Raw genomic sequence first — 14982 nt, 5'->3', positions numbered from 1 at the left:
AACTGCACGCAATACTCCAGGTGCGGTCTCACCAGAGTTTTGTACAGCTGCAGCATGACCTCGTGGCTCCGAAACTCGATCCCCCTACTAATAAAAGCTAACACACCATATGCCTTCTTAACAGCCCTATTAACCTGGGTGGCAACCTTCAGGGATTTATGTACCTGGACACCAAGATCTCTCTGTTCATCTACACTACCAAGAATCTTCCCATTAGCCCAGTACTCTGCATTCCTGTTACTCCTTCCAAAGTGAATCACCTCACACTTTTCCGCATTAAACCCCATTTGCCATCTCTCAGCCCAGCTCTGCAGCCTATCTATGTCCCTCTGTACCCTCCAACATCCTTCGGCACTATCCACAACTCCACCAACCTTCGTGTCATCCGCAAGTTTACTAACCCACCCTTCTACACCCTCTTCCAGGTCATTTATAAAAATGACAAACATTTTGTCATTATGCAAGTTATTTCTTTCATAAATTCTTTGTGAACACAGCCTGTTTTAGGAATTGCAGGCTGCAGTTTGCAAACAGGTGTACTGCATCGCCATCTGCTGTCACAGAATGGGACGTCCACACCAGGTATTGACAACGGCTCCCACCACCGCCCGTGCCCTCTCATCCCTCGGGTGGAGTTTAGATCCAGATCAGACAGGATCTAAGTGAATAGTGGAACGGGCTCGAGGGGCTGAGGTGTTCTGCCGAAAGGTCATTGACCTGAAACGTTAACTCTGTTTCTCCCTCCAAAGACGCTGCCAGACCTGCCGAGTGTTTCCAGCATTTTCTGTTTTTATTCCTGTTCCCTCTGTCCTAATATAAAAAGATCTTTGCCAGTTAACCAAAAGAAAATAGTGCTATTGGCCACAAGGGAATTTGAAATCCTACTATGAGTCAGTTCCAACAGATACAGGATGTTGTGTTTCCCTGTATGTTTTTCTTTTTCCTTACTCTCTTCCTACCTTAGGAAGGAAGCTGAGTGTGGATGAAATACAACATTAATTTGACGCCCAAGTGATGTCATGTAGTTGGCCACCTTACGATGATTCAATACGCCAGCTTTCAGATGGCACCTCAAACCAAGGCCCCGTCTGCCCTCTCAGGAGGGTGTAAAAGATCCCATGGCACTATTGTAAATAGCGGAGGAGTTCTGCCCAGTCCTGGTAATATTTATCCCTTAGCCAATATCACTGAAGAGCAGGTTATCTGATCATTTACCTCATTGCTGTTTGTGGGATCTTGCTGTGCACAAGTTGGTTGCTGTGTTTCCTACATTACAATTTGTATTTCATTGGCCATTAAGTGCTTTGGGACGTCCTGAGGACGTGAAAGGTGCTACAGAAATGCAAGTCTTTCCTCACGGTCATTCACTGCTTGGCCTGTTCTGCAATTTCCTCCCGAAACCTCTACGCCTCATTGTGATTCTCTTTCTCTTCTCTGCATTTGGATATTTCTCCCGAACGCCTCAAGGGATTTTCTTTTATCTCCTTTAAGGTGTTCCCCTCCATACCTCCCTTCCCCACCCCTTCCCCCATCCTCCGTTTTACATCGATGGAGCAAGTAATAAATGGCACCAAGTCCCAGTCACCCATCACCCCTGTGCTCAGTGACCTACATTGGCTCCCAGTGCAGCATTGCCTCAACTTTAAAATTCCTATCCTTGTCTTCAAATCTGTCTTTCGGATGAGGTGTTAAAGTGAGGCCCTGTCTGATCTAACAGGTGGATGTAGAGGATCCTATGGCCACTGTTTTGAAGAATAGCTAAGGTGTTCTTCCCAGCATCCTGGTCAATATTTATAGGTGAAAAAGTTGCAGTACTTTGGAGAAAGAGCGGGAGAGTGGGAGAAATTGGATAGCTCTTTCATAGCTCACCTCCTGACTCCCCAAAGCCTGTCCACCACCTACAGGGCACAAGTCAGGAGTGTGATGGAATACTCTCCACTTGCCTGGATGGGTGCAGCTCCAACAACACTCAAGAAGCTCAACACCATCCAGAACAAAGCAGCCCGCTTGATTGGCACATCATCCACAAACATTCACTCCCTCCACCACCGATGCACAGTGGCAGCAGTGTGTACCATCTACAAGATGCACTGCAGCTACGCAACAAGGCTCCTTAGACAGCACCTTCCAAACCCGCGACCTTTAGCACCTCGAAGGACAAGAGCAGCAGATGCATGGGAATACCACCACCTACAAGTTCCTGCCCAAGTCACACACCATCCTAACTTTGAACTATATTGCTGTTCCTTCACTGTTGCTGGGTACAAATCCTGGAACTCCCTTCCTAACAACACTGTGGGTGTATCTACCTCACATGGACTGCAGCGGTTCAAGAAGGCAGCTCACCACCACCTTCTCAAGGGCAATTAGGGATGGGCAATAAATGCTGGCATAGCCAGTGATGCCCACATCCCATGAATGAATTAAAAAAAAGAGCCAGTACAGGAAAAATGGGCTGAATTCTCCTTCTGTAATGTATCATTCAACTCCCCACATGGCCTCACCCCTCCCTATCTCTGTAACCTCCTCCAGCCCTACAACCCTCTCTGCTGCACTCCTCCAATTCTCGCCTTTCGTGCATCCCCAATTTCCAATGCGCACCATTTGGAGAGATGTGGGGCTGGAGGAGGTTTCAGAGATAGGGAACGGCAAGGCTGAGGAGGAATTTAAAAATGAGAATGGGAATTTTAAAATCAAAGCAGTGCCAGACCAGGAGCCAATGTAGGTCAGTGAGCACAGGCCTGATGCGTGAACAGGACTTGGTGCGAGTTAGGAAACAGACAGCAGAGTTTTGGATGAGCTCAAGTTTGTGGAGGTTGGAAGATGGACAGCCAGTCAGGACAACCTTCCCCATTGGAATGTCCAACTGTTTCCAGGATTTCTGCTGCCACCATTCTGTCATTCCATAAGTTGACACTCACTGTGTGAAGAATTACCCGATACCAGTCCTGAAATGACTAGTTCCTGAATGTATTCAAGTTCTACTCCACCCAGTTTAAAGGAATATTCTCAGTTAACTTTCTCTTTACCCTTAGAAATCTTACAGGAATGCCCCGAAGATGCATCCTTTCTGGGCAAGAATAGCCCAAATCTCTCAGTCTTTCTGAAAGGACAATTTAAACCCAGCCCACTCATTGGGAAACAGACAGGATTGAATGCATCCCTGATTTTAAAACCATCCGGCCCATTTCACTCTCCATTGTAAATGTCAGGAGGGATGTAAAGCCAGCCCGACATCACTACTTCAGCAATGAAGGAGCACTGCACCTTAAAGGGGGGGAAAAAAGACATGCAGTTATATAGCTGCCTTTCACAACCACAGGACTTCCCAAAGCACTTTGCAGCCAATGAAGTATTTTTGAAGTGTAGTCACTGTTGTAAGATAGGAAATACGGCAGCTGATTTGTACACAGCAAGATCCCACAAACAGCAATGTGATCATGACCAGATAATCTGTTTTTGTAATGTTGATCAAAGGACAAATATTGGCCGGAACACCAGGGATAACTCTGCTGCTCTTATAGAGTCATAGAGAGATACAGCATTGAAACAGGCCCTTCAGCCCACCGAGTCTGTGCCGACCAACAACCACCCATTTATACTAATCCTACATTAATCCCATATTCCTTACTACATCCCCACCATTCTCCTACCACCTACCTACACTAGGGGCAATTTACAATGGCCAATTTACCTATCAACTTGCAAGTCTTTGGCTGTGGGAGGAAACCGGAGCACCCGGCGGAAACCCATGCGGTCACAGGGAGAACTTGCAAACTCCGCACAGGCAGTACCCAGAATTGAACCCGGGTCGCTGGAGCTGTGAGGCTGCGGTGCTAACCGCTGTGCCACCCCTAATGCCATGGGATCTTTTACATGCACCTGATAGGGCAGACAGGGCCACAGTTTAACATCTCATCCAAAAGACAGCACTTCCAACAGTGCAGCACTCCCTCAGTACTGCACTGGAGTTTCATCTTTGATTTGTGCTCAAGTCTCTGGAGTGGATTCGAACCCACAACCTTCCTGAATCAAAGTTGAGAGTGCTACCCACTGAGCCACAGCTGGCACCTGGCTAACGCAGGGTTAAAGGGCGAGGCAGATGGATGAGGAGGACTCGAGGGGAATCTCTGGAAGGAGATTCAAGGAAATCCCTTGAGATGTTCTGAAGAAATCCACTAATGAAAAGAGAGAAAAATAATCAGACTGAGCCAGACATCAAAAAAATGAAAACTTGTGCATTCATTTCCAATCCATCATCACTCGGAATGAGAGGGAGTTGCACATTCCAGATATTGGGTTGGGCTGGTCAGGTTGGGTGGAGGCACAGAGGAAAGAGCTGGATAGGAAAGGTGAGAACAGAACATGACATGACCCCAAGGAAATGTAGCATCTCAATGCGAAGACTATCTCTGGAGCTGGCCCAGAACTGAAAGGGCTGCACCACAGTCATCATGTTCCCAGTCCAAAAAAATGTTGTGAGAGTTAAACAGTGGACGTCACATTCCTGACGATCCCTATAAGAACAGCAGCCAGAGCAGGGGAATTGAGAAAGAGTATCAGGTCAACAGAAGAGGTGGAGATGAGGAGCTCCTCGTACAGCCAGAAGACCACGTCCATGAGCCGGTCCGGCAGGAGTGGAGTGAGGGTCCAGAGCCCCTCCCCATCCCGCTACCGCTCCCACTCTACCGAGTCTCGGGTTTACTCCTGCTCCCGGGGCAGAGCGGGAGACTGTTCCGCCTGGGCGATTGAGGCCGGTCCAGCGATCCAAACCAACGAGAAGGAGGAGATGCAGCAACTCAACAGCTGCTTGGCTGGCTACATCGACAAGGTGAGGAGCCTGGAGCTGCGCAATTCCCAACTGCAGCAGGAGCTGCTGGGCCTGAGGGCCCAGTTCAAGGTGCCCCAGGGGCTAGGGGGTGAGTACCAGCAACAGTTCAAGGAGCTGAGGGAGCTGATCGAGAGACTGACCCACGAGAGAGGATTGGCCGAGATCGAGATGGGCAACACCGAGGAGGAGATCGACTACTGGAGGTTGAAGTGCCAGGAGCAGCTAGATATTAAAGGTAAACCAACTCATCTTCATCTGGTGGACATCATTGATATTGGAAAAGGTGCCAAACTGAATTGTGTTTGCCCATCATCTTATCATGTTCAGTATAATGCTAATAATAGAATACAGAAGAACAATGGAATACAAGACAAATGAATTTCAATATCTCAATATAGATAACTGTGGGCTGGTACATTTTGGTAGGAAGTATAAAGAGGCTTGAAAAATAAGAGGTCTTTTTTTATTCATTCATGGGATGTGGGTGTCGCTGGCCAGGCCAGCATTTATTGCCCACCCCTGGCCCTTGAGAAGGTGGTGGTGAGCTGCCTTTTTGAACCGCTGCAGTCCATGTGGGGTAGGTAGACCCACAGTGCTGTTAGGGAGGGAGTTCCAGGATTTTGACCCAGCCACAGTGAAGGAACGGCGATATAGTTCCAAGTCAGGATGCTATGTGGCTTGGAGGGGAACTTGCACATTTTAAGCTCATGAAAAGGATTGTTAGGGTTGACCTGGAGATGTTTCCACTTGTGGGCAAGACCAGAACAAGGGACCATCAATATGACATAGTCACCAAGAAATCAGACAGAGAATTCAGAAGAAACTTCTTTACCCAGAGGATGGTGAGAATGTAGAACTCACTATCACAGTGAGTAGTTGAGATGAATAGGATAGATGAATTTAAGGGGATACTAAATAAACCCTTGAGGGAGAAAGGAATAGTAGGATACAGAGTCATACTGTAAAGACATAGAGTAATTTATGGCACAGAAGGAGGCCATTCGGCCCAGCGAGTCCATGCTGGCTCTCCATGGAGCTACACAGTTAGTCCCATTCCCACCCCCCCTCGATTCCCATGGCCCTGCAAGTCTATTTATTTCAAGTGGCCATCCAATTTCCTTTTAAAGTCACTTCCACCATCCTTGTGGGCAGCGAGTTTCAGGTCATTTCACCCACTGTGTAAAAGAGTTTTTCCTCATATTCCCCTCCATCCTTTGCCCAAAACCTTCAAAATGTGTCCCCTAGTCTTTGTACCATTATTTAATGAATCAGTTATTCATTGTCTAACATATCTACACCTATCATAACCTTGTACACTTCTATTAAATCTCCCTTTGTTCTAAGGAGAACAACTCCAGTTTTTCCAACCTAACCTTGTAATTAAAATCCCCCCCCCCCATCCCCGGAATCATTCAGGTAATTATCTTCTGCACCCTCTCAAGGACCCTCACATCCTTCCTAAAGTGTGGTGACCAGAACTGCACGCAATACTCCAGTTGGGGCCTAACCAGAACTTCAGCATAACTTCCCTGCTTTTGTACTCAATGCCTCTGTTTGTGAAGCCCAAGATCCCACATGCTTTACTAACCACTCTCTCAATATGTCTTACCACCTTCAAAGATTGATGCACATGCACCCTCAGATCTCACCGTCCCTGCACACTCTTTAGAACTGTCATTAAGTCTATATTGCCTCTCCCTATCCCTGTTGCCAAAATGCATCACCTCACACTTGTCAGTATTAAATTCCATTCTTCTAGCCTACCTATGTCTTGTTGCAAGCAGTTCATATTAACCTCACTGTTTGCCACACCTCCAAGTTTGGTGTCATTGGCAAATTTTGAGATTCTACTCTGTATTCCAAAGTCATTTATAAATAGCAAAAAGAAACAGTGGTCCCAGCACTGGCCCTTGGGGAACACCACTGTCTACCATCCTCCAGTCTGAAAAACAGCCATTTACTACAACTCGCTGTTTTCTGACTTTAAGCCAATTTTTTTTATCCAATTGGACACTGATCGTCGTATTCTATGAGCCTCAATTTTGTTAACCAGACTTTTATGTGGTACCTTATCCAACGCTTTCTTAAAATCCAGATAAATAACATCCACCACATTTCCTTCTCTTTTATTTCATCGAAAAATTCAGTTAAATTAGTCAAGCATGATCTGCCTTTTACAAATCCGTGCTGGCTATCCTTAATTAACTCAGACCTCTCCAAGTGTCTGTTGATTTTTCCCTGATTATTGTTTCTAAAACTTTATTCCCTACTGATCTTAAACTACTGGCCTGTAGTTGCTAGGAATGTCTTTATGCCCTTTCATGAACAAGGATGTCACATTTGCCACTCTCCAATCCTCTGGCACCTCCCCATATCAAGGGAAGATTGGAAGATTATGCCAAGCCCTCCCGCTATCTCCGGCCCACTTCCTTTAGCAAGTAAGCCATCAGGACCAAGTGACTTATCTACCCTAAGCATAGCCAGTATTTTCAGTATGTTTAGGATATGTTGAAGGGTGAGATGAAGGGGTGGGTGGGAAAGGCTTGTGTGGAGCATAAACAAAGGCATGGACCAGTTGGGCTGAATGACCTGTTTCTGTGCTATATATGCCTTGTAATGATTGAGCGAATGGAGGGTCTTTCCTCTCCCATATTTATTCTGTGAGTTTGTAATATATATATAGAGAATATATATATAAATTGTTTCCAGCTGGCTAATTCTTGATAATACTGAGGGAATAACCTTACAGCATTGGTTAAACAGTCGTTTAAACTAATGCTAAATTCACATGGAGTTGGGGGTTAGGGTTACGGGGTGAGATTGGACAGCCCGTAGTCAATCGCTCTGCTTATTTTAAGATTAAGTTAGAAACTGATTATGCAAAAAAAACCTTTTTTTTATTACATTGAGAAGCTCAATTGAAGGGCTCGTTATAGACACAGGAGAGTAAGTGGAGAAGGTTGGGCTTAATTCCTTTCAACAGCATCTTGCATTTATATAGCGCCTTTGACATAGTAAAACATCCCAAGGCACATCACAGGAGCATTATCAAACAAACTTTGAACCTGAATCACACAAGGAGATATTGGGACAAGTGACTAAAATCTTGGTTAGAGAGATAAATTTAAAGAAGGTTTGAGAGGAGAAGGACGTAGAGAGGTTTAGCGAGGGAATTCCAAAGCTTCGGGTCTTGGCAGTTGAAGCATGGCGGCCAATGGTGGAGCAATGAAAACCAGAGATGAGCACGAGGCCAGAAATGGAGGAGTGCAGATACCTTGGAGGACTGTAGACCTGGGGGATATAGAGAGGGAAAGACCATGGAGGGATTTGAAAACAAGGATGAGAATTTTAAAATTGAGGTGTTGCTGGATGTCAAGCCAATGTCGGTCAGCAAGCACAGTGGGTGATGGGTAAATGGGACTTGGTGTTAGTTAGTGCTCCTTTAGGGAATTCAAGAGTTTATGGTCGAGGCAGCTGAAGGCGTGGTCATCAATTAATAACCCTAAATGTGTGAATGTGTGGCTGTTTAATCTGCAATTTCACTGGTGAGTCATTAATTAATGACGACAAACAGGCGTTCTCTTTTCCATTAAGGGAGGAATAATCAAGGGATAGGAGGGGTGGGTGGAGAACCTCTTCAGCAAATCAATCACACTAATTACAAATTGGTTTGAGACTATTCTTTTCTTCCAAGTTCAGAATTTTGGCTTCAGGTAATAAAGAATGGTGAATTTCTTCCTGTCTCTAATTTTTGAGGAAATATTGACATTACTACAAAAGTAGTTTACAAAGAATTATATAGAATTTACAGCAAAGAAGCAGGCTATTTGCCAGTGCGTTTGCATCACACGAGCCTCATCACGCCCTACTTTGTCTCATTCTATCCTTCTTTTCCTTTCTCCCTCGTGCATTTATCTAGTTTCCCCTTAAATGCGTTCATGCTATTCGCCTCAACTAATCCTCCTGGCAGTGAGTTTCACCTTCTAATCACTCTCTGGGTAAGAGGTTTCTCTTGAATTCCCTATTGGATTTATTAATGACTAACTTATATTTAGGATCCCAGGTTTTGGACTCCTCCACAAGTGGAAACATCTTCTCCACATCTACCCCACCAGACCCTTTCATAATCTTAAAGGCTTCTAATCAGGTCACTCCTCAGTCTTCTCTTTGCTAGAGGAGACCCAGCCTGTCCAGTCTTTCTAAATGCTTATAACTTTATTGTTAAAATTAATGACACTAGGAATTTCACTCCCAAAGTGTCCTCCTCAAAGATTGTCCTTATCTTAGAATGTTCATGAGAAGGGACACTGCTAAAAATAGATCACCCTGAGCAGCAGTTGACCAGGTGATATGGTGAGGGGCATGAGGAGAGAGGTAACATTGTCAGAAGAAACACTGATTTCTATAGTATCTTTCACAATCTTGGGATACCCCAAAGCACTTTCTTTTATTCTTTCATGGGATGAGAGCATCGCTGGCAAGGCCAGCATTTGTTGCCCATCTGTAAATGCCCTAGAGTTGGTGGTGAGCCGCCTTCTTGAACCACTGCAGTCCATCTTTACAGCCAATGAAATACTTTCTTGAAGTGGAGTCACTGTTATAATGTAGGAAACATGGCTGCCAATTTGAGCACAGCAAGCTCCCACAAAAAGCAATTAAATAATTGACCAGACAATGTTTTTAGTCGTGTTGGTTGAGGGATAAGTATTGGCCAGGACACCCGGGATACCCTCCCGGTCATCTTCGAAATAGTGGCAATGGGATCTTTAACATCCTCCTGACAGGGTGCACGGAGCCTTGGTTTAATGTCTCACCTGAAAGATGGCACCTCTGACAGTGCAGCGCTCCCTCAGTACTGCTTTGGAGTGTCAGCCTGGTCCTTACTTTCCCCCAAGGTCCACATCTATGCATTCTCCATTCAGATTTCTGGAGTTAGGACCCCACCCTAACCCAGAAGCACTGAGGGTGGTTGCAACGTCTGTCCTGCTGATCTGGCTGAGATCAGCAACTCAGAAGAAAAGGTTCTTCTTCCATTTTTCTGGATCCCAAACACAGTATAGACTAGGACAGAAGGGCAATGAATGAAACGCCATCAATATACTTGCCCCATTATCTGTGCTTGGCTCTGACTGAATGTAACTGGACCACGTTGTAAATCAGCACATTGTGCACACAGTGAGAAGCTAATTGCTTTCACTAAGATTAGCAGCTACTTATAAATTCCTGGCTCCAGGTTAGAAGAAACCAACAATAAATGACTGGCTTTTTTTCTCTTTTAAAAAAAAATAGTTTCATTGGTTGGTTTCCTCTCTTTTTATCTGTGATTTGTTGTTTAATGAATGATATTTGAGGCAGTTAGGTGCAAATATGATGCACAAGTATGATGTGTAACACTTTCAATTGTAACACTTACAAAGTGTGACATTTTGTAGAGAGACACAAGGCTTTGATATGTAAACAGATGTTTGTGCCTGTTTGTGTGTGTCTGTGCGCATGTCTGTTTGTGCATGTCCCTGTATGTGTGTTTATCTGTGTCAGTGTATTTGTGTGTCTGTCTGTGTGTGTGTTATTTGTATGTGTGTTTACGTGTGTGAGCATGTTTGTGTGTGTTCATCTGTGTATGTTTGTGTGAGTGTATTTAAGAACACAAGAAATAGGAGCAGGAGTAGACCATATGGCCCCTCAAGTCTGCTCCGCCATTCAATATGATCATGGCTGATCTTCTGCCTCAATTCCACTTTTACCCCCACTCCCCATATCCCTTGATTCCCTGAGACCAAAAGTCTGTCTATCTCAGCCTTAAATATACCCAATGATGGAGCATCCATGACCCTCTGGGGGTAGAGAATTGTAAAGATTCACGACCCTTTGAGTGAAGAAGTTACCCCTTGTCTCACCAATAAATGATTGACCCCTTCTCCTGAGACTGTGTCCCCGTGTTCTAGATTTCCCCAGTCACAATCTCTGTGTCTAAAATTTGTGTGACTCTGTGCATGTGTACGTGCGTTTGTATATTGGTGTGGGTGTGTAATTGGTGTGCATGTGTGTGTGTCTCTCTGGTGTGTCTGTGTCTCTCTGGTGTGTGTGTGTGTGTGTGTGTGTCTGTGTGATCTTGTCTGTGCTTCCTATATGAAATATAAAATCAAATAAACTATTTGCTTTCACCATTCAAGATGAAGCGGAAAAGATCCTGAGAGAGTTTCGGAAGGACATGAATGATGCCATTTTTCAAAAAGCCGACCTGGAGAGAAACATTGAGCAGCTTGTGGCGGAGATCAGCTTCCTGAAGAAGATGCACGAGGAAGAGATGGCTGACCTGGTCCGGCAGATCGAAGAGTCCAAGATCTCGGTGGAACTGGACTCCGCCCGCCCAGATCTGGGAGCCGCCTTGCGTTCCATTCGAGTACAGATGGAAGAGATCTCTGCCAAGAACCTCAGGGATGCTGAGGTTTGGTACAAAAGCAAATTCGACAGCCTCCGGAAGCACGCTACCAGATATGATGACCAGATCCAGAGCAGAAAGGATGAGATCAGTATCCTCCAACAGCAGATTGTGGACCTGCAGAGTGAGATTGGCTCCCTGAGAAGCACCAACCAGTACCTAGAGAACCAGCTGGAGGACATGGAGGCCAGTCACCTGGAGAAAGTAGCGAGCCTGCAGCACGACATCGCCCAACTGGAGTACCAACTGCGAGAAACTAAAGCTGAGATGTCACGGTACCTACAGGAATACCAGGATTTGCTCAATGTCAAACTGACACTGGATGCCGAGATCGCCACCTATAGGAAGCTGCTGGAAGCAGAGGAGGAGAGGCTGGGACTGTCCAATGAGAAGTCTGCAGGTAAGTCAAGTGCCTGGGAGCCTTTTACTTTCTCGCAACAGATATTACAATGTTTCCCAGTATCAACAGCACAGAACCAGGCCATTCAGCCTAACTGGCCCATGTTGCTGTTTATGCTCCACATGAGTCTCCTTCCATTCCTCTTTATCTCACCCCATCAACATATCCTTCTATTCCTTTCTCCCTCGTGCTCATCTCGCTTCCCTTAAATTCATCTGCGCTGTTTGTCTCAACTACTCCTTCGTGGTTCCACATTCTAACCACTCACTGAATAAAGAAGTTTCTCCTGAATTTCCTATCATATTTATTAGGGACCATCTTATATTTATTGCCCCTAGTTCTGGTCTTCACCATAAGGGTTTCCCAATCAAACACTTTCATAATTTTTAAGACCTCTATCACTCCTTAGTTTTCTCTTTTCTAGAGAAAAGAGCCCCAGCCTAGAGTCATACAGCACTGAAACAGGCCCTTCAGCCCACTGAGTCCACACCAACCGTCAACCACCCATTTATACTAATCCTACATTAATCCCATTTTCTCTCTCACATCCCCACCTTCCCTCAATTCCCCTACCTATACACGGGGAAATTTTTACAGTGGCCAATTTACCTATCAATCCAAAAGTGTTTGGTATGTGGGAGGAAACCAGAGCACCCAAAGGAAACCCACACGGTCACAGGGAGAACTTGCAAACTCTGCACAGGCAGTACCCAGAACCAAACCCGGGTCACTGGAGTTGTGAGGCTGCGGTGCTAACCACTGTGCCACCTATTCAAGCTTTCCTGATGGGTATAATCTCTCAGTTCTGATATCATTCTAGTAGAACCTTTTTGCACTTTCTTCAGTGCCTCTATATTCTTTTTATAATATGATGGCTGGAACTGTTGACAGCAATCCAAGTGTGGGCTAAACAAGCTTCTATAAAAGTTTAACCTAAATTTTCTGATTTTCAATTCTACCCTTCTAGAAATGAACCCCAGTGCTTTTTAATGGCTTTCTTAACCTGCATTTCTATTTATAGTGTATCTGTATCCCGAGATTCCTCTGCTCCTTTACCCCATTTAAACACTTATTTTCCAAGGAGTATGTGACCTCCTACCATAATGTGTCACCTCCCGCTTGTCTTTGTTGAAGTTCATTTGCCAATTACACATCGATTCTGCAGTTTTATTAATGTCTTCCTGCATTTAGTGGAGCTTTTTTTCCTTATTTTATTTATATTTTACCCATGATTTTCATCATTCGTCCCAAGAGATCTCTCGCCATTTTCGTCATCAGATCCATAATGCCCAAACCGTACTGCTCCCTCCCCCTACCCAATCACACAAATTTGGGGTGACCTGATGGAGGTCATTAAAATTATGAAAGGATTTGATAGAGTAGACATAGAGAAGATTATGGGGAAAATCAGAACTGGGGAGGAGGCTCTTGTGGAACATAAACACTGGCAAGGACCAAATCTCCTGTTCCTTTGCTGTGAATTCTATCTAATATTCACTCACCAGGTTATTTAACTGCGGCAGTGAGCATAAAACTCAAAGACCTACAAATATTTAAAAAATTGCTAGGCAAGTAAAGTCCACCAAGCAAGCCCAGATTGACAATGGCTGGAGCATCCTGACTGGGCACTGCCCACTCTACCTCCCCAACCTGCACACCACCCCTCCCCAACCAGCCTGCAATCATCTAATCTCTTGGGAAAGGCAAAAAAAAATAAAAAAACAGGGCCACTAATGGAAAGATATTTTGGAAAATTCTTCTCTGACCTCCTCAAGCGATTGAAACCAATCCAGCAGACCACACAGACCGTGTGTTATCACTGAAGGCACTTACCTTCTATATGATGCCATCTCTGCCCCAGGACTAGGTTATAAAATTCACCTGTCTCTGGAGATGGACCTCATTTGGAACAAACTACCAGAAGTTGTTGGCTGGGAATCTCACCCTCCGTTCACCATGTCATACTTGCACTGTACTTACAGTGGCGGAATGGGAGCAGCGCTGAGGAAATTTCCAGCTGTTATTCCATTGATGATTGATACCTTTTATAAAGGAACCTGATCAATACCCTGTTGAGAAGTGGAGAGAAAAGGTTAGGGAGTGATTGATCGATGGATGCTTTTGATACACATAGGGAAGAGGGATGTTGGGGCAGGAGCAGATCTATGAATGAGACTGTCATGCCTGGACTGTGAAAGGTGCAGTTCTAATGGGACAAATGGCCTTTCAAGCTTACTTATATTTCAAAATTATGAGGGATTTTGATAGAGTGAACAGGGTGAAACTGTTTCTACTGGCAGGAGGGTCAGTAACCAGAGGAGACAGATATAATTGGCAAAAGAACCAGAGAGACGAGAAGTTTTTGAGTGATGTGAGCTGGAATGCACTGCCTAAAAGCAGATTCAATAATAACTTACAAAGTGAATTGGATAAATACTTGAAGGGGAAACCATTGTAGGGCTATGGGGAAAGGGAAGGGGAGTGGGATTAATCAGATAACTCTTTCAAAGAGCCGACACAGGCTCGATGGGGTGAATGGCCTATTCCCACGGTGTAAGACTCTATGATTACCACTGCAGCTGAGATAAGTAATTCAGCACATATTGGGATCGAAGGTGACTATTGCATTCCTGACTGTGACAGGATTTGGCTTATGTTGCCAGACTTAACATTTCAAATAGATTTTGAAGGTATTTAAAGAGTTAGACTGTGAGATGGGGTCACTGCAAGTCTTAGTTTTTGCAAATGGAGGAGCAAGGACAAACATTATGGGGTGAAATAAAGAGTATTTTGACTTTGCGGCATATCTCCCCGAGACCGCGTGCAGTTTTTCAAATGTTGTTGCTGTTGCCTTGACTTGGCCTGTTTTATTCTTATGCAGGTGTTGCAAGAGAGAAAATAGAATCCATCATTCGTAATGTAGAAACCCACACGGCTCACAAAGTGACTGCCTAAGAGAGGACCGAGAATGCACAGGGTCATCATCTCTGTCAGATAAATGTCAAAGCCTATCCAATATTAATAGCTCTTTGTTCGAGTGATCTCAATTTAAAAATGTTCAGTGTTGACTAAATGATGACGTTTTCTGCAATAGTGCACACGAGTGATGTAAAGATACATAAGTATTAAAATTGAATAACTTCACATTGTATTGCCTTGAAGTGTGTGTCCTAGGCATCTCAATGTAAAATGAATGCGATGGCAATTAGGAGAGCCAGTCCCTGCACCAATAAAGCTTAATGTGACAGCATAACAATTGTACGTTGGCTGTTTCTTCTTCGAATGCTATTGGCAGCTTCCAAGCTCTGA

The 14982-nt window shown here is 44.7% G+C and overlaps 1 protein-coding gene across 2 annotated transcripts; it reads left to right on the top strand.

Moving 5' to 3' along the window:
* The first annotated feature begins 4582 nt into the window (after positions 1-4582).
* LOC137368625 (vimentin-like) lies at positions 4583-14711 on the top strand. 2 transcript variants are annotated; one of them, XM_068028767.1, is made up of 4 exons: positions 4583-4670; positions 4764-5066; positions 11005-11682; positions 14555-14711. In XM_068028767.1, the coding sequence occupies exons 1-4, from the start codon at positions 4583-4585 to the stop codon at positions 14626-14628; spliced, it is 1143 nt and encodes a 380-aa protein (XP_067884868.1). In that variant the 3' UTR covers positions 14629-14711. The 2 variants fall into 2 exon arrangements, with proteins under 2 accessions (XP_067884868.1, XP_067884867.1); XM_068028766.1 differs by having other exon boundaries at positions 4583-5066; positions 11005-11673.
* Positions 14712-14982: the final 271 nt, after the last annotated feature.

The sequence above is a fragment of the Heterodontus francisci genome, chromosome 4, assembly GCF_036365525.1.
Source record: "Heterodontus francisci isolate sHetFra1 chromosome 4, sHetFra1.hap1, whole genome shotgun sequence".
Classification (NCBI taxonomy): Eukaryota; Metazoa; Chordata; class Chondrichthyes; order Heterodontiformes; family Heterodontidae; genus Heterodontus; species Heterodontus francisci.
The sequence above is the reverse complement of the archived record's forward strand: the minus strand, read 5'-3'. Positions and strand labels throughout refer to the sequence as shown.

What these genes read in the sequence shown, in the direction of transcription:
- LOC137368625 (XM_068028766.1), top strand. Translation starts at nt 4,583, where the DNA reads ATGAGGAGCTCCTCGTACAGCCAGAAGACCACGTCCATGAGCCGGTCC. An exon ending in GGAGCAGCTAGATATTAAAG is followed by an intron (nt 5,067 to 11,004) that starts GTAAACCAACTC and finishes TCACCATTCAAG; the next exon opens with ATGAAGCGGAAAAGATCCTG. An exon ending in GTCCAATGAGAAGTCTGCAG is followed by an intron (nt 11,674 to 14,554) that starts GTAAGTCAAGTG and finishes ATTCTTATGCAG; the next exon opens with GTGTTGCAAGAGAGAAAATA.